The 26,481-nt window shown below is 46.6% G+C and overlaps 1 protein-coding gene across 1 annotated transcript in view; it reads right to left on the bottom strand.

Moving 5' to 3' along the window:
* Positions 1-4,101: 4,101 nt before the first annotated feature.
* LOC138288344 (coagulation factor XI-like) overlaps positions 4,102-26,481 on the bottom strand; it is a 214,565-nt gene continuing 192,185 nt past the window's right edge. The window contains exon 11 of the mRNA XM_069229921.1: positions 4,102-4,259. Coding sequence (XP_069086022.1) covers positions 4,102-4,259 — 158 coding nt within the window. The remainder of the gene's footprint in view (positions 4,260-26,481) is intronic.

Raw genomic sequence — 26,481 nt, 5'->3', positions numbered from 1 at the left:
TGCAAATACCAATTTGCTTTGGTTTGTGAATCCCAAAAAAGGTTTAGCATTGGTTTAACGCTACAAAAATAACCCTAACCCGATGCTAAACCTTTGAGAATCTGCGCCAGAGAACGGTGAGACAGCTAGGTCTGCGGGACGGGGTTAGAAGCACACAATCGACAGCTTGCAACATGTGGGAGACAGCAACATGGAGCAATGGTAGATGGGTTTGTAATGAGGGGAGAAGTCCACAAGGGAGAGATCTGGAAAACACATGCTCTCCCATGTAGTACTTAAGAAAAAAGAAAAAAAATAGTTCTGTAAATGTGAGCAGAGGAAGGATACTGTAGCGTCTTCCCCATCCTGGGAGAATATAATGTAGACACCGCAGATGGATCTCTGTAACAGGCTGTTAGAAATGGGGTCTTTGGTTGACAGTCAGGTTACCCCCTGTTCAAGCAAGGACCCTCACTCTAGTCAGGGTAAAAGAGAATCACCCACAGCTAACCCCTGCTTACTCCCTTGGTAGCTTGGCAGAGCCGTAGGCTTAACTTCAGAGTGCTAGGTGTAAAGTATTTGTACCAACACACACAGTAACTTAATGAAAACACTACAAAATGACAACACAGGTTTAGAAAAATAGGAAATATTTATCTAAACAAAACAAGACCAAAACGACAAATATCCGACATACACAAGTCAAGTTATGAATTTTTAAAGATTAAACTCAAAAATAGCGCTTAGAAACAAAAATGCTTCGATGAGATGTTAACACGGCGTTGTGACGGAGTCGTTCCCAACAAGCTGACACCAGCGGCGCTGGACACGGAGTTGTGTAGACCCCCAAGTACAGTACCTTTGGTGAAGAGTGAGAACAAGCCGATGCGCGAAGTCGGGGATCGCGGCGTCTGTGCGAAACGTTGAATCCGTGCACTTCGAGCGGCGTCGGTCACGACGTGGTGCGGCGACTTCCACGGAGTCGCGGACTTCAGCGGGGCTGCTGTGGCGTCGGGCCTGTGAAGAGCGTTGCGTTCCAGCGAAGGTCACGGCGTCAGGTGCAGGCGGCGTTACCAAGTTCAGCAGTGGCGTCGGTCCGAAGTCGATTTCCTTGGATTTCTACCACCTTTCCTTTCAAGGGCCCAGGGACTGGATAGGGCACCACTTGTCAGAGCAGGAGTCTCTCCAGAGACTCCAGGTGCTGGCAGAGAGAAGTCTTTGCTGTCCCTGAGACTTCAAACAACAGGAGGCAAGCTCTAACTCAAGCCCTTGGAGATTTCTTCACAAGATGGAAGGCACACAAAGTCCAGTCTTTGCCCTCTTACTCTGGCAGAAGCAGCACTGCAGGAAAGCTCCACAAAGCACAGTCACAGGCAGGGCAGCACTTCTTCCTCAGCTATCAGCTATCAGCTATCAGCTCTTCTCCAGGCAGAGGTTCCTCTTGGTTCCAGAAGTGTTTCTCAAGTCTGTAGATTTGGGTGCCCTTCTTATACCCATTTTAGTGTTTGAAGTCACCTTTCTTCAAAGGGGACTCACACCTACCCAGGCAAGGCATCAGACACACAGCAGGGGGTTGGAGCCGGCATTGTCAGAGGTAGGCACAGTCCTTTCAGATGAGAGTGACCACTCCACCCCTCCCTCCTAGCAGAGATGGCTAATCAGGAAATGCAGGTTACACCCCAGCCCCCTTTGTGTCACTGTCTAGTGCGAGGTGAAAAACAACCCAACTGTCAAACTGACCCAGACAGGTAATCCACAAACAAGGCAGAGTGACAGAATGGTTTAAGCAAGAAAATGCTCACTTTCTAAAAGTGGCATTTTCAAACGCACAATCTTAAAATCAACTTTACTAAAAGATGTATTTTTTTATTGTGAGTTCAGGGACCCCAAACTCCACATGTCCATCTACTCTCTAGGGGAATCTACACTTTAATCATATTTAAAGGTAGCCCCCATATTATGAGAGAGACAGGCCTTGCAACAGTGAAAAACGAAATTGGCAGTATTTCACTGTCAGGACATATAAACCACATTACTATATGTCCTACCTTATCCATACACTGCACCCTGCCCTTGGGGCTACCTAGGGCCTACCTTAGGGGTGCCTTACATGTAAGAAAAGGGAAGGTTTATGCCTGGCAAGTGGGTACACTTGTCAAGTCGAATTTACAGTGTAAAAATACACACACAGACACTGCAGTGGCAGGTCTGAGACATGATTACAGAGCTACTTATGTGGGTGGCACAACCAGTGCTGCAGGCCCACTAGTAGCATTTGATTTGCAGGCCCTGGCACCTTTAGTGCACCTTACTAGGGACTTACTAGTAAATCAAATAGGCCAATCATGGATAAACCAATTACATACAATTTACACGGAGAGCATATGCACTTTAGCACTGGTTAGCAGTGGGAAAGTGCTCAGAGTTCAAAAGCCAACAGCGACAGGTCAGAAAAAAATAGGAGGCAGGAGGCAAAAAGATTCAGGATGACCCTGCATAAGCAAAAGTCCAACACAGGCATCTTTATCTTTATTCTTCAACTGACTACCGTGCTCTGCAGGCATTACATCATAACTTTCATAACCAAATCTTACATCTCCCATCAGATTAGTTTATTCCTGTCCCTACGACCGCAATGGTCCTAGTCCGCATGATACCAAAGATACAACAGATAGAAGCCAATCACAAGAATGGCAGAAGTTGGGACAAAGAAAGCCATTAAAAAAGAATCAAAGGCTAAAGGGAGAAAGAATAAAAGCCAAATAATGGTAAGGAATAGGTGGGTTCTAAGCCGCTTTAAAATCTGGACAGCCCACAGAAGGTCTTTGCAACCAGTGCTGTCTGGTAGACTAGATGTAGAAAAACAATCATTGGCAAAACATGATAAAGTGAGTCTTTATTGACTGTTTGCATGTGTGGTTGTGGGGACGGCCGTCTCTATGACAGTGAATGATTTGTTGGTTAAATGAATGGATGGATGAGTGAGTATGTGGATGAACAGATGACTAACTGCTTGGATTTTTGTTTTGATGGTTGAATGAGTGCCTGGTTGGCGAGATGAATGCACAGTCACCTCTGGGGGTGAGGGCAGTGTGTGGTGGCAAGGGCTTTCTTGGGCTACCCAAGCCTCCATAAGCCACTATTATTATTCAATACTTATAAAGCACAAACAGCTACACAAACAGGGTTTCCCGGCGCTATATGTCACAGGTAGGAGAACTGGCCACAGAAGATGAAACCACCCATGTTTATTATTATGTTTCAATACTTATAAAGTGCAAACAGCTTCTCAAACACTAAGGGCCTGACTTAAGAAAAGTGGCATTGCACCCCCTGCACCTTAGCTCCCCCCAACACCACCATGTGTGCGCCGTATCTAAGATGTGGTGCACCATGGCAGTAGTTAGGGAACTAGCGTCAACTTTTTGGATGCTAGTTCGGAGCTTTTCAGGATTAGTGTGAAAAATGTTGACACTAATCATGCAAAGACCATTGACGCTCATTGTAACCAATAGTGTGCCTCCTTTTAACGCACGCTCTAAGCAGGTGTTAAAAGCGCCAAAAAAAATGATGCAAAGAAATACCTTAGATTTCCTTGTGCCATTTATTTGGGCACCCTAACAGGGGAACACCCCCTTTGCATACATTATGCCTGGCACAGGCATGGTGTGGCACAAAGTTTTACAAAGTGGTGCAATGCATGTATTGTGCCACTTTGTAAAATTTGGCGTAGTGATTTTGCCCTTCTTGGGCCACATTAGTGTAAAAAATAAATGACGCTAATGTGGCACAAGGAGGCGCTAGGGGGCTCTTAAATCTGCCCCTATGTTCTCATGTCCACATAAGTGTTGTTGGCTCTATGAGTATAACCATTTCTATCTTGCACATTTCGATGCGTCGGCAGTAAACCGTGGGTGCCATTCAAGTTAGTTGTGTAAAATATTACTTATTTACAAAATCAGTAGCAAGAGTGAACTATGGATTAGACAGCGCCGTATGGCGCTGAGAACAAATACTACACAGTTTACCACTGACAAAGTCAAATATTCACAACGCCTTTCACACTAACAAATTCATCCTCCCTGGTATTGCCCGGTGCAGACTGCACATGCCCAACCTGTCTCAGCACCTGGAAACAGATTCGAAGGAGAAGAACTCGCATTCAGGGTTGTTCGTACAACGCACATGGCACGCGGTGACATCGGTCCCCTGGATTTGTTCGACAACTTTCTCATAGAACACTATGTTCTGGAAGAGCAGGTTGGCACACTCTGCATTACCTGCATGCAAACAGAAAGGTGGGCACAGTTAGTTCTGTAGTGGAGTTCCAGCACCAAACCTTGCCAACAGGGATTTATTTTTAGCATCAGATTGTCAGAAATTCAGATAAGAGGCTGGAGAACCAGAGGACAGGCAGAGTCCACAAACACACATGGCTAAACGATCCCTGGAGACGATATGACTAAAGTGACTTCACTGTTCCTGCTGTGCATATTGTTGTTTGTTGGCATCTTACACCCCAGTTGCAGAGCTTGTTTCCATGTCCTTCACGTGTTTGTAGGATCCGAGCCCTTTATGGGGTCATCTACAGAGGTTGTAAACAGAAGCCCCCAGACAAGTCTACTAAGTTACCCTGATGGAGAATCTTCTTTTAAAACTGAGAAAGAATCTCTTTAAAACGCCTTTGTGATTGGTGGGGTTATTGACAAACGGTTTGTGTGGACACCAGTGTGGTGGAAAGCGATGTATAACATTGTGTCGATTTACATTCAAAGTCCCAGATATACGGCACAAAGATGCATGGGGTAGTGCTGTAGGCAATGCTGTAGGTGCTCTGTCCCACATAGCATCCCTATGTCCATAGTGTCATTAGGGAGACCAAAACTTCTGGAACAGTTCTGAAAAGTATTGGGGTTGAACCTGACAATGTCAAACGTTGCTATTTGTTATCTTGCTTCTCCTGTAGATATTTTATTCAGTGCTCTATAATTTTACATCAATTGTGTGTTGCGTAAGATCCCACTTTGGCGTAACTACGAGATGTGCTTTCCCACCCACGGGTGACACGGTTGAACTTGGTTCAATGCACCATCGATGAATGTGAAAGACAGGTTATTGTAGCCCCACAAACACATTTCAATGTGTAATTGACATAGAAGTATTGCTTCTGGGTTACTACAAATCCCATAAAGAGATCAGGGGCACTGTGGAAACAGCAATGACCTTATTTCATTATTCATGGTCTCACACACACTGTACTAAAAATAATTTACACTTTTATGTTAAAGGTTTTTATTACTACAGGGAGAATCTGTTTCTTAGCACATCTAAAACAACTACACAGAATATTATAAAAACAGCAGCAAGGCAAGTTATAAATATGCAAGAATAAAATTAACATTTCCAACCTTAACAAAAAGGTTGTTTAAAAATATTATCTAGAAGCTAACACCTACTTTTGTGCGCTATACTGTGAGGGGATGAAAGGCAGAGCAATTTTCAATCCAGAGTTTTTTAGGGAGAAGAGTCCACTGCATACCTTATTGACAGCAAAGGCTATCCTTATCGGTGGAGCTGTGAAAATAGTGTTCCCTCTGAAGGGCAAACACCAACTTTGATAGCAATCAGTTGGTCTTCCTCCGGGACTTGGCTCTATCAGCTCAAATCGTCAGGCAAGATGTATCATCTGAGAAGTGCGCTGGTGGCAGAATCACGGGCATTGATCTGGGTGAAGGACTCTCCTGCCAAGTGGTCGGATGGCAGTCTTTATATTCAAAATCTTATCAGAAATTGGAATTTCTGACATAAGTTTGGGAATATCTAACATAGAAGATGTGCATCAAGGTATGCATCCTGGGCATTTCTATATAAACTTATGAGGCAAAAGGACGTCAATTCAGACTACATTATTTTGTCTGTATGTGTGCTTATTTGACCTTGACAGGACGAGGAGTAGTTGTTTGACTCACACAAATGTTGCCTTAGATACTGTACCTATAGACTGATGTGCAACAGTGTCTGTGACAGTGTATGCAATTCCCAAAAGGGTCGCAAGGGATTTGCCTCATTAATATTCATGAGACAGGTCACAATTTGCGACCTATTGGGAATGGCCAGCACTCACAGGGATAGTGACCTGCTGGGGTATGTGGCTGCTTTTTTAACGAAAACATATTTTTTTATGCAGCCCGTTTTCCTTAAAAGAAAATGGGATGCATTTCAAAAATAAAAATGAAAAGTTATCTTTTCATTTTTTCAAAGTGGGCAGTGGTCTTGGGAAAACTGCCTGCTCCGAAAAAATGTTGGTGCCCCCATTCACAGACGGGGAAGAGGTCCCTTGGGGACTCCTTCCCATTTGTGAATGGGTTGCCACCTCCTTCAAGGAGTCAGTAAAGTATGACTGTTTTGCGACCGCAATCCCGGTCACAAAACATTCATACATACCAGTGCGACTCGCTATTAGGAAGGGACGCTCTTTATACGACCCTTCCTAATACCGAATCGTTAATGCAAAATGTGACTCGCATTTTGCCTTTGGTACATGCCAAAATGCATTTTACTGGTGGCAAACTCCCCGATGGGCTGTTTGCGACCAGTAAAATTCATTGTACATCTGGCCCTATGACATTAATTGAAGAATTTGACGTTATCACAGTTCATGGAAAGATAATGTCCGTTAAAATCTATGTTTAAAAACGGACATGACAATGATTCTGCATAAAACAGGGAATAACATAATGTTCATGAACTGAGCTAAGGAAGATGGCGGCCTCCCTAACCTAAGATGGAGTAGGGGCCGATATAAGATGGAGTCACACCCTCAGGACTTTACATCATGTGACATAAAGGAACATCAAACTTTTTAGACTTTGATGTTTGTAATATGTTGAGTAATGATCTGTTCTCTAGGGTTCTATGTAAAGTAGCCAAATAAATAAATAGTGTTTTAGAGCAGGGGTCTTCCAACTGGGGGGCGGGCCCCCAAGGGATGCCTAAATGATCCCAAGGGGGCACCAGGCTCTAGCAGAAGAAGCATTATACTGATAACAGGGCTTTTTTAGGCTGAAAAAATGAGCAGCAATAAACCTATCGGTAATGGGCCAACACTGACATGTTATGAGAGTATGAGTAAAAAGGGAAGGATGACAAATACTTTTCAAAACCCCCACTCCGAATAATCACACTGTTAATACTCTTATATATTTGTAAGGCCTGTCTGACCAGAATCGTATGTTTGATTACATTAAAACAGTAACAATACTTAACTGCAATGTTTAAATAAGTCTAGACATATTAAAGTAGAACAATTGTGAAAAATTCAAATGGGGGCCCAATGTTTTTTTTTTCATTGGTGGGGCGGCATTAGAAAGTTTGAAGACCGCTGTTTTAGAGCCTTTGAGCAGAAGGTGTTGCCATTCCCTTATTTACTTGTACTCAAGTTTTGAACACAGAAAAGATGAAGAGATTATTAAGAATCTGTTCCAGTGTGTGACGAGTTCATGACAGCATTTGCACCCTACTGGACACCAGATGGAGGCCAAGTAAAGTCAACTCCTTGGTGGTGACATTGCAGCTAAGCCATTGGCTTTCAACAGCTCTCTACCAAAGCTCGAGCATACCCTGTCATGACTAAAAAGGGATGTAGGTGGGGCTCAACAAATTTCCACACTAAGCAACCAGACATGCTGTGAATAGGTTAAACTTGATATTTTTCTTGAGGCAATGACTTGATAGTAAGTTATTCGCAATAAAAGCTTATGGTTACCCATCTGGTGGTAAGGATCACATCTTCAAGTGCAGAGACCCCTTTTTCATTTCAGTTTGAAGATGTGTGCTATTGAACATGTAGCAAGTGATGAATTGCTGTTTCGTTAAATGCACATTTCTGGCATGTGGTTTCATTCTGCAAATGTATAATGAATATGTCTGATGAGCAAGATCAATCAAAAACACATTCAGTGATAATTTTGTGATTATTAGACCTGTCAGCTTTAGGATAGTCTTCTCCCAAACGTTTTTGCCTACTTACCTGCAACTTTTGCTGAAATGTATTTATGTTGGCCTGAGGCCACTGTGCACTTTACCACTGTCAACCAGTGCTAAAGTGCTTTTTCTCCTTCCCATAAATATGGTTTGATTGGCATATACTTAATTGTCATATTTAATCTACCCATAAGTCTCTTATAGGGTGGTATACCGTATATCCAGGAGGGCATGTAAAGGAAATGCTACCAGTGGGCCTGCAGCACTTATTGTACCACCAACTTAAGTAACACTCTAAAATGTGTTCCAGCCCTGGTATTGCAGCCTGAGTGCAGTTTTAAACTGCCATGTCCACTTCGCATTTAAACATTCTTGCCAAGGCTTAAGCTCGCCTTTAATTTAATAGAAAAACCACTCCTAAAATATGCCGTAGGTAGCCCATAGGACAGGGGGCTATGTAATTAAAAGTTTAGACATGTTTAAGTTTTACATTTCCTGGCAGTCAAAACTCCTAAGTTATTTTTTCACTACTGTGAGGCCTAGCCCTCCAATAGGATAACATTGGGGATTCCTTATTGCATTTAATAAGCCATCATTTCTAATTAGGAACAGGTAGCTATGAAATGTTGGTACCTATGAAATTCTAATGATAAACTCTCTTTAATGGTAAAGTCAGATTTTCATTACAGTTTTGAAAATGCCACTTTTAAAAAGTTGGCATTTTTCCTCCCTTTATGCCTTCAGCCTGTCTTGGGTCACATGACTGGGCATAACTGACAGACTTTGTGAATTCCTCCCAGACAGTCACACGACAGAGGGATTAGGTTAGCCTCAATAGGCCATCTGCTGTCAGGAGGGGGGCGTAACTGAGCATAGGCCTGCTTACAGCTGAATAGCCGGTGCTCTGCCTTCGGACAAAGGACTTAATGACCCTGCATTGTCACTGCAGCCAGCTTGGAGCTAGGGAAGGGGCGTTTGGAAACTACATTCACTTTCAAGAACCTTTCCAGAAGCTTCTGCCATCTTCCATAAGAAGGGCATCAGGGTAGAAAAATCGGATCTTCAAACCCACTCTTCAGTTCACTACTGGACCTCGGAAAGGACTCTCTGAGGACTACCTGATGCTGTGACCTGCTGTGCACACTGCCAGACTGCTTCTGTACTTGGAAGGGCTGCTTTGGTGCCTGGAGCCTGCCTGGAACATTCAGATGCCAGCCCTGCAGTTGAGCCCTACATCTTCACCTGCACCCAGGCCTACCAGAATGACTCCAAGAGACAGTTTGCTGGTCTCCTGTTCAGAGCCACATGGACTCTAAAGGCTTCCACCATCTTGAACCACACCTAGACCCAGCCTGAGTGAGTTCTGAACCCCCATGAGGTGTCCCACCAGTTCTGGACCCTTGGTTGTGGTGCTAAAAGTATCCAAATGGCCAAATCCGAAACCTGAGGACTTAGAAACTTTTGGACAAAACCTGCTCTGAGAAGCAGGAGAAGAGTGGGACAAATCTGCTCGCCTATCCGCCCGAGGTGCATCAGTAGTCAGATTAACTTTGTGACTTATCCCAGTAAGTTCCTCCTAACAGCAGCAAATCCTTTTCAGTGGTCCTTCACCAGAGGGGTATCTGGCCTTGTGGAACTGTCTTTGGCTGCAACCGTCTGCCTCGCCCTGCTGGAGATTTTCAACTTCTATTTGGAGGACTAAGTCCGAAAGTAGAAATCTTCAACACATCTTCGACCTAAGGCCATCAAACAATGATGCTCCCTCCTTGGACACCTCCAGCAGCCTTTCCCCACTAAACTTTACTTTCTTACCCATTTTTCTCAGATTTTTTTTTAAGTCGAAAGGCAAGCACTGACTGGGCGTGATCCACTTCTTGTATCCGAACCATGCTGCATCATGGTTGGTCATATTTTCAGACTTTGACCCGATTTCGCCAACTAGATGTCTACGGTTTGGTCTTTTTACCTTTTAGGCACTAGTTTTCACTAAAAATGTAAAAATTCGTAACTATGGTTCTACTGATAGGATGCTTTCTGTTTTGGGGTCAAATAGTTTATTAAAATGTACTCTGTTTTTCAAAATTGATTTGGAATTTTTCTTGTGCTGTGTTTTCACTTTTCTACTGTTTGTGTACTGCATATATACTTTGCATGTTGCCTCTAAGTTAAACCTGACTGCTTTTTGTGCCAATCTACCCAGGCTTAAACACAGGTTAATTTAGTGACTTTTTGTGGTTCACCCTGTAATGGATTATAACTGTTGCTTGACCAGGGGGCTCACACCCCAGTCAACCTAATTTCTCATGATGACTATTTCGTTTAGAAATTATTCTAGGAATGTCATAAATCTTATGAATGTGTCCCTCGATAATTCTATTACTTTATTTTACTCACTTGCTGTTAGGCTTCTTTTTTAGGTTCTTGAACACATAAATGCAGACTCTGTTTAGTGCGACCAAGACTCCATTTTGTCATAGGCTTGTCTATCGAATGACAGCCTTTAACTCTCTAGGTGTAAAACATGGCGTTCTGTATCTTCCTTATAATCTTTAAGTATGTCACATCCTTTTTACCTTGAATCCTCCTGTCAATGACATAGACAAAAAACCCCAATGCAACGTCAGCCTGGGACAGGTTCCTTTATGCAGGTCCATAACAAGCATAGCCCAAACAATGTAGTCTATAGGGAGGTATTTTTACCCTATAAGTACATCCACTGATCCCAAGATGACATTGGAAAGATACCATAAAAAAGGACTGCCACTTGACCACTTCTTAGAAGAGAAGACATCACCTAGGTCACAGACCAGTGGCGGCCGCCGCATACGTCGAGGATGGGGGCAGGGGATGTGGGGGAGGACCACAAACGACGGGGAAACAATTTTTTTTAAAGAAAAAAAAAAACACTTACCTTGTGCTGCCCGTTTCCCGTCACCATCTCCTGCCGCCTCGATCCTGGTGCTGCTTACACGCTAAACCTAACATGTAAGCAGCGTCAGGATTGGTCTGAGCGGCAGTGACTGCCGCTCAGACACAAGTCTGGGGTCTGTGCTGTTTCTCCAGCCCGGCTGTTGGAGAAACCTAAGTGCGCATGTGTGTTTGGACGGCCTGAAACGGCTGGCCAAACACACTTGCGCACTTAGTGCACTCTCCTACCTCTCCGTTGTCCAGCCCCGCCCCTCTCTGCACTTGCTGGCTGAGCCAGCAGATGAAAAATTAAAAATAAACGACAGCAAGCTATTGTTTTATTTTTCATCTGCTGCCTCGTCCAGGGGGGTGACGCCCCTCCGTCACTGCACAGATCACATATCCCACAGGAGCACAGCACTAGATTTGACTAAAGAAGCCCCCAGGAAGTCTCACCAAGGCTCTGTGAAGCATTCCACACCGCATTCACAAACTGGTATCAGGACTGGATTCCTACATAGACACAATCACCTAGCACTTGGTTTTGTGCTCATAATAGCTGACAAACTATTCCAAACAGACAACAAACCATGTTGCCCAGGTATGCACACCACCTACAAAACTCAGGCTTATCCTTTATTCATCTGCTAGAACTAGCATAGCGCTTACAGATAGCACAATGAGGGAGTAAAGTCTGTAAATTGTGATGTTGCAATTTTTCCCTGTTTTCAATTTTTTCGAAAAGCTTAGCTGCTGTTTATCTTCTATGATGTTACCAATATTGGATGTACTAGATCCTGGTGTTTTAAAATAACTATTTTAAAATAAATATGTTGAAATGCATATTATGCTTCTCATACTCAAGTGTGTAAAGTATTAATGAACAGGTGTTTGGATTATCACTTCCTGTTAGTAACATAAAAGCATTGACAACACTTAAGTTGTGCATTGGGCGGGGTTGTGCTGGACTACAAAGCCCTGTCATTCACATTCAAGTGCTGGTGTATTGAACTAAATTCACTCATGTAACCAAAAGTTGTAGAGCTGAGCCAAAGAAGCAGTCTACACCACAATCCAGCATTGTGACATGCCAACATTGGCCCCTAAGTTTGACACAAAGTTGATGCAAATATCTGTAAAAGCCTCTGGCAGCAGATTGAACACTAAACCTTGCCAGGAAGGGGTTAAAAAGGGAAGATGAATAGTGTCTACAAAAGCTTGTCTGTACATGGGAGAAATAATGGATTCCATTCCATTACATTTAAGGAAGGCCTGAAGACTTCCTCCCTCCTGCAGTTGACAAATCCTGTGGCGTCCATGACAGTGACATGCAACAGAGTCTCTTTCAACCACGCCTCCTCTGGGCCACATACCATGTCTGATCACTCCTCTTATATTAGACCACAGTTGCCTCACCTTTGGGGTGCTTACTTTCACCCCAAAGATGTCCTTGAGGCAGTCTGCGTGGCCAAGAATGATGTAGAATAGCCAGCCAATCCCCACAGACACTGCCTATATCAAAGTCTGAAAAGTCTGCTTCAAACTGTTTATGTCTCTGTTTATTTGTTTTCAGAGCAATAGAATCCAAGTTAATGGTAATGCTTTTTTGAACTCGACTTCCAATCCCCATTCCCCAGTCTAGCATCACCAGATAGAAGGTCAAAGCAGGATACTTTACAAATGTTTTCCCTACTTATAGTCACAAAAGAACTAATTCTTTAAGATCAAGGGTTCTGTAGCCTGTCATTGGACAAATCTCAGCCATGCAACCTCCCAGATCACTTATAATATTCTTGGTGCCCCATTCGGCTCTTCCCGTAGGAGGCTGACCATTTCCATTTTGTGAGCTTTAAAAAGTCCAGAAGGGTAAAGACACATTCTTTACTGATGAGGTCTCAGTGATCTCTGATTGGTTTTGAACAAGACCTCAGGCAGGGGGTTAAAGTTTGAGGATTGCTGTCCATGCTGGAGTGAACAGCCTCAACATGATGGAGGTACAGCCTCAACATGATGGAGGTGAGTTTGTTTTCTCAATCAGTGGAAGTGTATTCCTTACACTCTTGAAGCTGGAGAGGGAGACCTGCTGATTAGTCTTCCTGTAGCAGTGCCATTTGGGAGATGGAAAGGGTGAAGAGTGAGATGGCTGTCTCTGTTCTTCAGGGTGAAAGACACCCCTTAGGTGAGGACCGTTTTTGTCTTGTCCCTGATCACTGTTCAGTGTGGCTAGTGACAGCCATGTATACAAAGCTCAAACCTTGTTGTGCCTCTGTTGTGAGTACTCAAGGCTGGAGGGTAACCTGGTGTGAGGAGCATCACTCTACACAAAGTCTGTATTTGGAGAGCAGCCTGCAAAGAACACCTGAAAAGAGACCTCAACCAGTTCTGAAAGTGCACACATTAGATACACATCTCCTGCCTGCTTGGACTGTATAAAGGTGGGAACCACTGACCCACGTGTTCAAGTCTCAATTTCTCTATGACCAAGGAAGGAGTCGGTATGAAGGCTTTCATGGCAGGATTGATTGCCCTAAGCTCCCATAGCTCCACAAGATATATGTAGAGCTTGCTGTCAGCTCGAGGCCACCACTCACAAACCTTACACCCCAGCAGTGGCTCGTCCGTCACAACTTTACTCTTTCTTTTCCACACCAACTTGCACGTGTGTGATATTCGCCCACATATATGATGTCTTCCACAACTGGCAGAACCTTTATTACCTCTATTCTGAAGTCCAACCATAACATTAGTGACATGTCTTTGCATCACTCCCTTTCCATTGTGAACACCAACTATAAAGTTCTAAGCAAACTGCTAACTCACGGAATTCTCTTTGCACTTCCCAACTTGATACCGTCTGATCAATGTTGGTTCTATCCAGGACAAAGTACTTCCCTTAATATCAGACAATTGTTCTCTTTCCTCAACTATGTCCACCCACTACCCTGATTCGGCCTCTGTAGCTTCTGAATTGGAAAAGATGTTTGACTCCCTAGACTGGATGTGCATGTATTTAGTCCTGAGTTAATTGGGCTTCAATAGACTTATTACTACCTGTACAAAAAAACTATACTCCAACCCTACAGCTGGAGTTAAGACTGGCCATTGTATCTCATCCACCTTACAGTGCACAGAGGCATGTGGCAGGGATGCCCCTTTTCCCCCCTGCTTTTTGACCTTGCTATTGAGCTGCTTCAAGAGATATTTTGTGGAATGGGGCGGCCCATGCACATGATCTCTGTTGGACCTGGCTTTTTGACAGGGACATCCCCAAACTTTTTGCCTCCTTCCTCCTATTTTTTCTGACCTGTTGTTGTTGGCTTTTGACCTCTGAGCACTTTACCACTGCTAACCAGTGCTAAAGTGCATATGCTCTCTGTGTAAATTGTACTATTGATTGGTTTATCCATGATTGACTATTTAATTTACCTGTAAGTCCCTAGTAGAGTGCACTGCATGTGCCTAGGGCATGTAGATTAAATGCTACTAGTGGGCCGGCAGCACTGGTTGTGCCACCCACCTCAGTAGCCCCTTAACCTTGTCTCAGGCCTGCCATTGCAAGGCCTGTGTGTGCAGTTTCACTGCCACTTCGACTTGGCATTTAAAAGTACTTGCCAAGCCTAGAACTCCCCTTTTTCTACATATAAGTCATCCCTAATGTGTGCCCTAGGTAACCCCTAGAGCAGGGTGCTGTGTAGGTAAAAGGCAGGACATGTACCTGTGTAGTTATATGTCCTGGTAGTGTAAAACTCCTAAATTCGTTTTTACACTACTGTGAGGCCTGCTCCCTTCATAGGCTAACATTGGGGCTGCCCTCATACACTGTTGAAGTGGCAGCTGCTGATCTGAAAGGAGCAGGAAGGTCATATTTAGTATGGCCAGAATGGTAATATAAAATCCTGCTGACTGGTGAAGTCGGATTTAATATTACTATTCTAGAAATGCCACTTTTAGAAAGTGAGCATTTCTTTGCACTAAAAACTTGTTGTGCCCTTCAATCCACGTCTGGCTAGGTTTAGTTGACAGCTCCTTGTGCATTCACTCAGACACACCCCAAACACAGGGTACTCAGCCTCACTTGCATACATCTGCATTTTGAATGGGTCTTCCTGGGCTGGGAGGGTGGAGGGCCTGCCCTCACACAAAGGACTGCCACACCCCCTTCTGGGACTCTGGCAGACAGGATTGAACTGAAAGGGGGCTTGGTGCATTTCTTAGACACTCTTTGAAGTCACCCCCACTTCAAAGGCACAACTTAGTATAAAACAGGGCCTCTGCCCTACCTCATCAGACACTTGCTGGAGAAGAAACCGGAACCAGAAACTACATCCTGCCAAGAAGAACTGCCTGGCTGCTCAAAGGACTCACCTGTCTGCTTTCTCCAAAGGACTGCTGTCTTGCTGTTGCCCTGCTGCCTTGCTGAACTCTTGTCTGGCTGTGAAAGTGCTCTCCAAGGGCTTGGATAGAGCTTGCCTCCTGTTCCTTGAAGTCTCAGGACCAAAAAGACTTCTGCCTTTCACGTGGACGCTCCGTGCGCCGAAAATTTCGACGCACAGCTTGTTTCGCGGCGAGAAAAACGCCGCACACCGACGCTGATCAACGCGACGCCCTCGGGACGATCGAGACTTCGACGCACAACCTCGCAAGGACAAAGCCGCCCGACTTCCAAGGAGAAATCGACGCGACGCCTACCGTGAGTGCGAAACTTTGACGCACGGCCTCGCAAGGACAACGCCGCCCGACTTCCAAGGAGAAATCGACGCGACGCCTGCCGTGAGACCAAAATTTCGACGCACGGCCTCGCAGGGACAACGCCGCCCGACTTCCAAGGAGAAATCGACGCGACGCCTACCGTGAGATCGAAACTTCGACGCGCAGCCCCGCAGAACGACGCGCAGCCGGAAAATAAGCAGGAGAATCCACGCACAGACCCGGGACATCTGGTAATCCCCGCGATCCACAAAAAGAGACTGTCTGCGCGCCGGAAAACGACGCCCGACTTCCCCGCGTGGAAAAGAACGACGCAAGTCTGTGTGTGCTGAGGAGAAATCGACGCACACACCCCTTTTTCCACGCATCTCTTCTCCTGTGGCCCTCTGAGGAGATTTCCCACCAGAAACCAGGTACTCTGTGCTTGAAAGACACTTTATTGCTTTTTAAAAGACTTAAAGACACTTAATATCACTTTTCAGTGATATCTTTACAAATTCGTATTGCAACTTTGATCGTTTTGACCTACAAGTACCCAGATAAATATTCTATATTTTTCTAAACACTGTGTGGTGTATTTTTGTGGTGTTATACTATGGTGTTGTATGATTTATTGCACAAATGCTTTACACATTGCCTTCCAAGTTAAGCCTGACTACTCGTGCCAAGCTACCGGAGGGTGAGCACAGGCTGATTTTGGATTGTGTGTGACTTACCCTGACTAGAGAGAGAGGGTTCTTGCTTGGACAGAGGGCAACCTAACTGCCAACCAAAAACCCCATTTCTAACATTGGTGATCAGCGGTGAGGATAGGACTTGTGTTTGTGCAGTGACATACAGTAGCTAAGTATTTCACTACCTACCCACAGTGGAAGGTCAACTTGATTTTTCATCTTTTTGCTTTTGGTTCTCTGATGTCCTCCTGGATATACTATTGATATTTTGGACTTTGGATTTTGGTTTCTGCTGGTAAGATCCTATCAGAATGGGATTGCTTACCTACTCATTCTTTGTTCGTACTGACCACCTCACTAAGGCTGACCTAAGGACGCTTTGCAGAAAATGGGGCCTTCCTGTAGCAAGGAGATCTACTAAGGCGGAGTTGCTACATGCCTACATAGTCTGGGGGGAAGAAAGATGGGCAGAGAGAGAGGCAGCAAGAAACCAAATGACTAAGTACCCCTCAGATGAGGAGGAGGACTACTCACATGAGGAGGAAGACTGCTCACATGAGGAGGAAGACTACTCAGACGAGGAAAGAGACCCAGTGAGAGATGAATGGCTCATAGCTCAAGCACGGTGGATGGAAGAGCTAGATGAGTTTCTTGAAAGGGCTGAGGCAGCAAGTCTCTTAGCCCTGGAAGAAGAAAAGATTGCAGCTCAAGAGCTGAGCTGTAAAGAGCTGAAACTGGAGGCCGGAAGGGCTGAGTCCAGTTCAGATGGTGGCAGCAAAAATCTTGCATCTAGTACTGCTGAAGAAGGGCACAAGCCCAGAGATGTGGTGCCCAACTTGAAGAAGGGAGTTGACACACCCCAGGTGGTTCAAGAGTATGAGGTAGTTCCTGTTATGTACAGGGTCCCTGAGAAGGATTGGGGAACTGGCACAGGGAGTCATATTCCTACTGGGGGGAGGGACACTTTACTGACTCTAGCAGAGAGTGACAGAGAAAAGGGTTCCCCCCTGGTGGACGTCCTGGATATAGAGTGTAGAGACATCCCAGAAGAGTATGGGTTGAGTGTCAGGGACAGGCAGATACTGTCTCACCAGTCTCAAGAGGGTGACATAGAGTGCTTTTCCAAGGCTGAGTTACTGGGTGGTTGGGTGAAGGGTACTGTGGTTAATACTTGTGAAGGGCAGAGTGATGTAATTGCTGGAGAGCATATGTCTGGTCCTTATTTTCCAGAGCTACGCCAACACCAGGTGGAGTGTGAGTTCTCTGACCCCAGGGAACTTACAGTGGAGGCAGACTTTTGGGTGAGTACCAGAGAGTCTGAAGAGGCATTTGGGGGTGCTCCTGAAGGGAGTGGTCTAGGTGGTTCCCGACCAAGTGAGGTGGGAGAGGATTGTAGTGTCCCAGGTAGGTCTCAGAGCCTAACCTGTACCGTAGGGCCACCTTTGGAGGGAAGCCCCGCAGTGTCAGAAGAACTTGGGGGGATGACTGTAGACAGCATCCCAACAGTTCTGGTGTCTGGCAGTACCACTCCTAGTGAGGGGGTGCAGAAGTCCAGACATAGGGTTGAGAGGGGGTGGCAGACCCCAGTGGAGGATCTTGAAAGTCAGGGGTCAGCTCTGAGAGCAGAGCCCCCCAGGAAGGACCCAGGTGAGACCGTTTCTGGTTTGGGGGAAACCCAGACTCTGCCGGATGGGCAGAGGTCGGGAGACCTGCGCCAACCAGACTCTTGTGTGGCCCTTGGGGACGGTGTGTCCCTTGTGGGGGGTGAGAGTGCCCCCCAGGAAGTCCTGGCATGCCAGGCAAAGATTCAACCTCAGGGTGGTGACTCTGGGTTGGATAACCAGGTTCAGAGGTTAAACTTTGACCTGGTGGGGGGTAGGTGTGCCCCCCAGAAAGTCCTGGCGTGCCAGGCAGTTGTCCAACCTCAGGGTGTCGACTCTGGGTTGGATGACCAGGTTCAGAGGTTAAACTCTGACCTGGTGGGAGGTAGGTGTGCCTCCCAGAAAGTCCTGGGGTGCCAGGCAATTACCCAACCTCAGGGTGGTGACTCTGGGTTGGCTAACCAGGTTCAGAGGTCAAACTCTGACCTGGTGGGGGGTAGGTGTGCCCCCCAGAAAGTCCTGGTATACCAGGCAATGGCTCAACCTCAGGGTGGTGACCCTGGGTTGGAGAACCAGGCTCAGAGGTTAAACTCTGACCTGGTGGGAGGTAGGTGTGCCTCCCTGAAAGTCCTGGCCTGCCAGGCAATGGTTCAACCTCAGGGTGGTGACTCTGGGTTGGATATCCAGGTTCAGAGGTTAACCTCTGACCTGGTGGGGGGTAGGTGTGCCCCCCAGACAGCCCTGGTGTACCAGGCAGTTGTCCAACCTCAGGATGGTGACCCTAGGTTGGAGAACCAGGTTCAGAGGTTAAACTCTGACCTGGTGGAGGGTCAGTGTGCCCTCCAGGAAGTCCTGGCGTGCCAGGCGATTGTTCAACTTCAGGGTGGTGACTCTGAGTTGAATGGCCCAGTTCAGAGGTTAAACTCTGACCTGGTGGAGGGTCAATGTGCCCTCCAGGAAGTCCTGGCGTGCCAGGCAATTGTTCAACCTCAGGGTGGTGACTCTGGGTTGGATACCCGGGTTCAGAGGTTAAACTCTGACCTGGTGGGAGATAGGTGTGCCTCCCAAGAAGCCCTGCTGTGCCAGGCAACTGTCCAACATCAGGGTGTTGACTCTGGGTTGGATGACCAGGTTCAGAGGTTAAACTCTGACCTGGTGGGGGGTAGGTGTGCCCCCCAGAAAGTCCTGGCGTGCCAGGCAATTGCCCAACCTCAGGGTGGTGACCCTGGGTTGGGGAACCAGGCTCAGAGGTTAAACTCTGACCTGGTGGGAGGTAGGTGTGCCTCCCAGAAAGTCCTGGTGCGCCAGGCAATGGTTCAACTTCAGGGTGGTGACTCTGAGTTGAATGGCCCAGTTCAGAGGTTAAACTCTGACCTGGTAGAGGGTCAGTGTGCCCCCCAGGAAGTCCTGGTTTGCCAGGCAGTGATCCAGTCTGAGGGTACAGACCCTGGGCTGGAAGACCAGGTTCAGGGTGTCCCCCCGGACCTGGAGGGAGGGGCTACTGATAACAGTGCCCCTACCATGTTGTCTTCTGAGGAGGCCACTCCTAGTTGGAGGGTGCTGGACCCCAGAAGGGAGGGCAGGGGGAGGGAAGCCTCACCCCGGGTCCTAGTCCAACCTGAAGGTACAGGCCCCAGGTTGGAGGGCCAGTTGCAGGTTAACAGCCCTGCACTGGTGGAGGAATGGTACGGGGTGACTTCTGTAAGCACCCTGACCATGTTGGACTCTGGGGGTACCGCTCCAGGAGGGAGGGTACAGAGCCCCAGAGGGGAGGACGAGGTTCAGGCTGTTATCCCTGACCTGGTGGAAGGGAGAGTGGTTAAAGGGTGCCCAGCACCTGGGGCTACCGCCCCCCACTCTCCACAGCCACAGTGGTGGGAGAGCTTTGAGAGGCCTGGGGCCTGGCTCTCATCCCTGACAACTGTCAGTAACCACAGTGGCTTGCTGTCCGGGTGGACAGAGTTATCCCTGGGGAGGGGACAAGTGTCACACCCCGGGGATAGAATGGGCAACACCACTGTGTTGGTCCTGGTGGTACTATCCTGCTCCTGGGATACATCTGTGAGCAATGTAAGGTTAGGTGCTGCACAGATGGGATCCGCAGGAAAGGAGAAAGGTTCCCCATGGATGGGCTTAGTGGGCCCTGAGAGTATGGACAGAGGGATCCAATTGGAGTCAGGAAGGCAAAGAACTGGAGCATGCCCCTTCTGTTGTGGGCCTGGGTCCTTGTTCTGTCGCCTCAACCAGGGAAGTACATCAGGATAGTGATTGTTCTCCCCTGGCTTTAGGCTGGTAGGGGGTCATGTTGGACCTGGCTTTTTGACAGGGACATCCCCAAACTTTTTGCCTCCTTCCTCCTATTTTTTCTGACCTGTTGTTGTTGGCTTTTGACCTCTGAGCACTTTACCACTGCTAACCAGTGCTAAAGTGCATATGCTCTCTGTGTAAATTGTACTATTGATTGGTTTATCCATGATTGACTATTTAATTTACCTGTAAGTCCCTAGTAGAGTGCACTACATGTGCCTAGGGCATGTAGATTAAATGCTACTAGTGGGCCGGCAGCACTGGTTGTGCCACCCACCTCAGTAGCCCCTTAACCTTGTCTCAGGCCTGCCATTGCAAGGCCTGTGTGTGCAGTTTCACTGCCACTTCGACTTGGCATTTAAAAGTACTTGCCAAGCCTAGAACTCCCCTTTTTCTACATATAAGTCATCCCTAATGTGTGCCCTAGGTAACCCCTAGAGCAGGGTGCTGTGTAGGTAAAAGGCAGGACATGTACCTGTGTAGTTATATGTCCTGGTAGTGTAAAACTCCTAAATTCGTTTTTACACTACTGTGAGGCCTGCTCCCTTCATAGGCTAACATTGGGGCTGCCCTCATACACTGTTGAAGTGGCAGCTGCTGATCTGAAAGGAGCAGGAAGGTCATATTTAGTATGGCCAGAATGGTAATATAAAATCCTGCTGACTGGTGAAGTCGGATTTAATATTACTATTCTAGAAATGCCACTTTTAGAAAGTGAGCATTTCTTTGCACTAAAAACTTGTTGTGCCCTTCAATCCACGTCTGGCTAGGTTTAGTTGACAGCTCCTTGTGCATTCACTCAGACACACCCCAAACACAGGGTACTCAGCCTCACTTGCATACATCTGCATTTTGAATGGGTCTTCCTGGGCTGGGAGGGTGGAGGGCCTGCCCTCACACAAAGGACTGCCACACCCCCTACTGGGACTCTGGCAGACAGGATTGAACTGAAAGGGGGCTTGGTGCATTTCTTAGACACTCTTTGAAGTCACCCCCACTTCAAAGGCACAACTTAGTATAAAACAGGGCCTCTGCCCTACCTCATCAGACACTTGCTGGAGAAGAAACCGGAACCAGAAACTACATCCTGCCAAGAAGAACTGCCTGGCTGCTCAAAGGACTCACCTGTCTGCTTTCTCCAAAGGACTGCTGTCTTGCTGTTGCCCTGCTGCCTTGCTGAACTCTTGTCTGGCTGTGAAAGTGCTCTCCAAGGGCTTGGATAGAGCTTGCCTCCTGTTCCTTGAAGTCTCAGGACCAAAAAGACTTCTGCCTTTCACGTGGACGCTCCGTGCGCTGAAAAGTTCGACGCACAGCTTGTTTCGCGGCGAGAAAAACGCCGCACACCGACGCTGATCAACGCGACGCCCTCGGGACGATCGAGACTTCGACGCACAACCTCGCAAGGACAAAGCCGCCCGACTTCCAAGGAGAAATCGACGCGACGCCTACCGTGAGTGCGAAACTTTGACGCACGGCCTCGCAAGGACAACGCCGCCCGACTTCCAAGGAGAAATCGACGCGACGCCTGCCGTGAGACCAAAATTTCGACGCACGGCCTCGCAGGGACAACGCCGCCCGACTTCCAAGGAGAAATCGACGCGACGCCTACCGTGAGATCGAAACTTCGACGCGCAGCCCCGCAGAACGACGCGCAGCCAGAAAATAAGCAGGAGAATCCACGCACAGACCCGGGACATCTGGTAATCCCCGTGATCCACAAAAAGAGACTGTCTGCGCGCCGGAAAACGACGCCCGACTTCCCCGCGTGGAAAAGAACGACGCAAGTCTGTGTGTGCTGAGGAGAAATCGACGCACACACCCCTTTTTCCACGCATCTCTTCTCCTGTGGCCCTCTGAGGAGATTTCCCACCAGAAACCAGGTACTCTGTGCTTGAAAGACACTTTATTGCTTTTTAAAAGACTTAAAGACACTTAATATCACTTTTCAGTGATATCTTTACAAATTCGTATTGCAACTTTGATCGTTTTGACCTACAAGTACCCAGATAAATATTCTATATTTTTCTAAACACTGTGTGGTGTATTTTTGTGGTGTTATACTATGGTGTTGTATGATTTATTGCACAAATGCTTTACACATTGCCTTCTAAGTTAAGCCTGACTACTCGTGCCAAGCTACCGGAGGGTGAGCACAGGCTGATTTTGGATTGTGTGTGACTTACCCTGACTAGAGTGAGGGTTCTTGCTTGGACAGAGGGCAACCTAACTGCCAACCAAAAACCCCATTTCTAACAATCTCACTCTATGTGGATGATTTACTGGTCTATGTTAGGGATCTTTCGGTCTACTTGACCTGGCTTGAAGAGATCCTACGAGAGCTATAGCAAGTCTCTGGACTCTAAATTAATTGGAGTAAATCCTGCATTTCTATGTATGCAAAGGCGCCTTTCTCAGACCACTGTGTGCGGGGTTGAGTGCCCTGCGTTGTGCTGCAGACTGCCTTAAATTTCTTCGGGTGAAGATATACCAATTGCATGTGAACAAAGTTGAAGGCAATTTGGGAGCAGTGGTGCATTCGTTAAAAGTGCACATGAAATCGTTGACCACTATGCCCCTTTCAGTGGCAGGACATGCGGTGATAGCCAAGATGCTCATGCTGCCCAGGCATTATTATTTTGTCAGAATACCTATACTATTACTCAGACCTTTTCTTAGAGGTCTGGACCAGCTACTGGGAGACTTATTGTATGGTGTTGAATGGGGAAGACTTTCTCTCACTAAGCTTCGGTTGTCGATTGACAGAGAGCGATTGGGAGTCGTAGACTTTTAGAAATATTAAGTGGCTTCTTAATTATATCGGCCTACTAGATGGCTGGCCAACTACTCTTGGGAAGAAACAATGCTATCACCGACAGAAATAGCATCAGGAATCTTGTGTACCACCTTATCTCCCTCTCCCCAACCTGCAACAGAGGGCTCAAAGTTGTTGTCAGTTGCAGCTGCAATTCTGAGATGGGGGCTTCTATTGACTCAACCTCATCCTTCATATGCACCAGCCCTGCCTCTGGTGATCCTCCCTTCATGCTTTTGGTGCCTTTCATCTAAAGCCCTTGCCCAGTGGACTGATAAAAATGGCAGACAGATAGGATAGCTCTTTAATGAGGGCACTTTGGTGGCCTTCCATGATCTTCATGATAAGTATGGCATACATAAAAGTGCAATTTATAACTTACAGTTGTATCACGGCAGCACTTCAGACTTTTAGGCAGGCACACCCACAAGAACCTCCCATGAACAAACACCTGCAAACCATCAGGCCTTCAGACCAGGCCGCAAACCTGTCCATTGGCTCTATAAAGCCCAGCTGCAGCCAGTCACCATGGAATTATCTACACTCAAAGATAAATGAGAGGTTGACATTGAAAGGGTATTTAATGATGAAGAGTGGAGGAGGGTGCTACACTATCCCCATAAGGTATCCCACAACTCTAGATTCCAGCTGATCCACCTGTCGCATTGGCTCTCATTATCCTAAATGAGATAACTGGATTTCGTTCCTGGTGTGGGGGACTAAGTCTTACGAAGAAGGATCCCTGTCACCTGTAATCCGGTTTTGCTCCGGCTAACTAGCAGTGCCTCATCTCTCCCAAGGGGAAGGGATGATTGGGCAGCCGAGCGCATGACATCTTTAGAACTTCTCAGGGAAGTCGTGGTCACTCAGATCCCAACCAGCTCTCTCATATATGGTATGATCTCATATACATATGACAAAGGCAGTTTAAGTTTTATAGATTGATTTAATAAAACGACTTCATTTTAGATAATAAGGCGTGAACCGCAATAACCAGAACCATACAACACAGTAGGATTGAAATAGCAACGAGGAGAGTGAAACATAAAAATAACGCTATCATAGTGTTAACAAATTACGTTCTCTCTAATGAAGTTCTATTTTGAGCACAGCATGTTAAGCTCTAAGCTTGCCTTTCAGATTCCCCGGGAGGACATCAACCCTCATACCTGAGCAAAGGCCTGTGATCTGTATCAGCATCTGCAACAGGGCAGTCAGCGTCTAGTTGTGGTTCCCTGGTCAGAATCTCCCTCTTACGTGTATTAGGACTAGGAAGTGTTTTTATAACAAACATGTCGATGTGGTAACAAAACGTCCCTACGTAAGAATGTGTATCGTCTACAAACCAAAGACTAAACTCCTACCACGTCTATCGGCAATGTACCAGACTGTATCCTTGACTGAAGCACAGAGTGAGCGAGAATGTATTATTTGAGAACTCCGGTGCTGAAATAGGCTAAACAGTGTGATATCGCAAAAGCTACATAAAAATGGCTACACTACACACCTTTGTGTTGCATGGAGCATGAAATTGTCAGGATTCTCCCTAGAGACCCCGCTCATTGCCCATGATGGACCTCTCAGGAGGCTAGTTTGTTTCTTATGCTGTGGGTTGCCCGGTCCTCCTCACTGCTGGGGACACGCCACAACCCCTCTCCCCCAAAGCATGGGGATGGCTAATTTATATTACTGTGAGACTTGCCTGCTGGGATTCTTAGAAGGCCTAAATCCGACCGGGCTTTATTAGTCTGGCACTCCTGCTCGCTGCAACATTACCATGTCATGGGAAAGTACTGCACCTCCCTCCCTGGCCCAGTGTGCGCTTGCGCTGTGTTACTGCTGAGCATCACCCCCTTCATGCAGAAGAGTTGAGAGGGATGCACAAATCCCCCATAGCACACTGCTGAGAGGAACCTATAGCACAATTATCAAGCTGATCATTATTGATCTACTAATTATTCCACCTGTTGATTAGGAGGTTCCAAAGTAATCTAGATGTGATATAATAGGCTCAATTTAGTGAGTCGAGGAGCTCAAATGAAACACAAAATATGAGTGTTGTTTTATATTAAGTGACACGGCATGACAGTGGTATGAGTGAGAACATACTAAACAATTTTGATTGATTGAATGATTGATTGGCTATAGCACAATTACAGGTGCCCAGTAAAAGGGATGGGAGGTCACCTTGAACGTCCTTCCGGACATCACACTTGCATGTACCATTCCAGGCCCCAGCTCATCACTCTGAGACATCTGGAGCCAGATGTAGCAAGCAGTTTTGCCCATTCTGTGTCTATGGGAAAATGTGTTCGTACATATGGCCCCTGGTTCTATATTATGTCACTGGCCCTGGTGTCCCTTACACCCAATGAGAGTAAGACTGGGGAGGTGCACTGCACCGCAGGGATACCTTCGGATATAGCTGCACCCCTCTTCTTGCCTCCTTACCCCTTTTCTCGTCCTGAGGAACTTGGAGTCTGTTCTCCATGTCCTACGCCGCAATCCCAGTGGACGCTTTGCCATCTAAAAGCAGTGTTTTCTTTTGCTTTGTGTATCATCTTGAGAGCTGGACCTAGTGACGGGACCTCCATGAGAGCGGAGGAGAGCCGCCCCTCCGCTGGAGAGCAGGAAACTCTTTAAACACTCCACTGGGTGGGGAGACTGCACAAGCACCCAGTGCTTCAAGGAGCACTGCTCCAGTGCTCCAGCCAATCCCGGGGCTTCTCTCATGCTCCATGAGCAGCAGGACAGCGGCGCCAGGACTGGTAGAGGGGAGTTGGACGAGGCTCTGAGAGTTTGCTGCCTGTGCTGGAGGAGCCACAGATGAGAAGAGGAGCAGTGGGTAAATAAGTATTTCCTTATTTTAATCTATCTCACTGACAGACACTGTGAGAAACTGGTAGTGCCTTCACTCTCAACTCCAGAGCTCCCAATCATGCCCCATTATAAGCACTGTTTAAAACAGACCAGGATTGAGAGCTTTGGCTTTGAGCCTACGGGCACTGCTGTTTTTAATTAGTGCCTGGAAGTGAGTTACATATTTGTCTATTGCCCCACCTATTTTGTTTGCCCCCCTTTGACCTGCTGTACAACCATGTATGACAGACAGATAGAATTCTATTCTCATTAAGTTCAGTTCCCTTGTGTCCCCCATACTTCTGATTTCCTCAGAAAGGCATCAAGTTTTGATGAAGGACGACATTTCTGAGCTGTTACAAAAGAGAAGGTTATTTTTCAAACTCCAGGTTCTGTCAGAAATATGTTCCCTGGGGTGCCAGTGGGACTAAGGTTAACATCCAGTCATGAATCCCAGATTGGTAACCAGTTATATTGCCTACAATAGTTTCAAGATGGTGCTTAAAGCAGCGGTTCCCAAACTGTTTTGAACCATGACCCACATTTTAGAACAAACTTTCGCGACCCACCTACCTTCAATGCACATGAGTTGGGTCAATTTTTGAATGTAACTAAAGTATCATGTAGAGCATTGTCATTTACAGACGGCATA

The sequence above is a fragment of the Pleurodeles waltl genome, chromosome 1_1 (assembly GCF_031143425.1).
Source record: "Pleurodeles waltl isolate 20211129_DDA chromosome 1_1, aPleWal1.hap1.20221129, whole genome shotgun sequence".
NCBI lineage: Eukaryota > Metazoa > Chordata > Amphibia > Caudata > Salamandridae > Pleurodeles > Pleurodeles waltl.
Note: the sequence above shows the minus strand (reverse complement) of the source record. Positions and strands in the feature narration are given on the sequence as shown.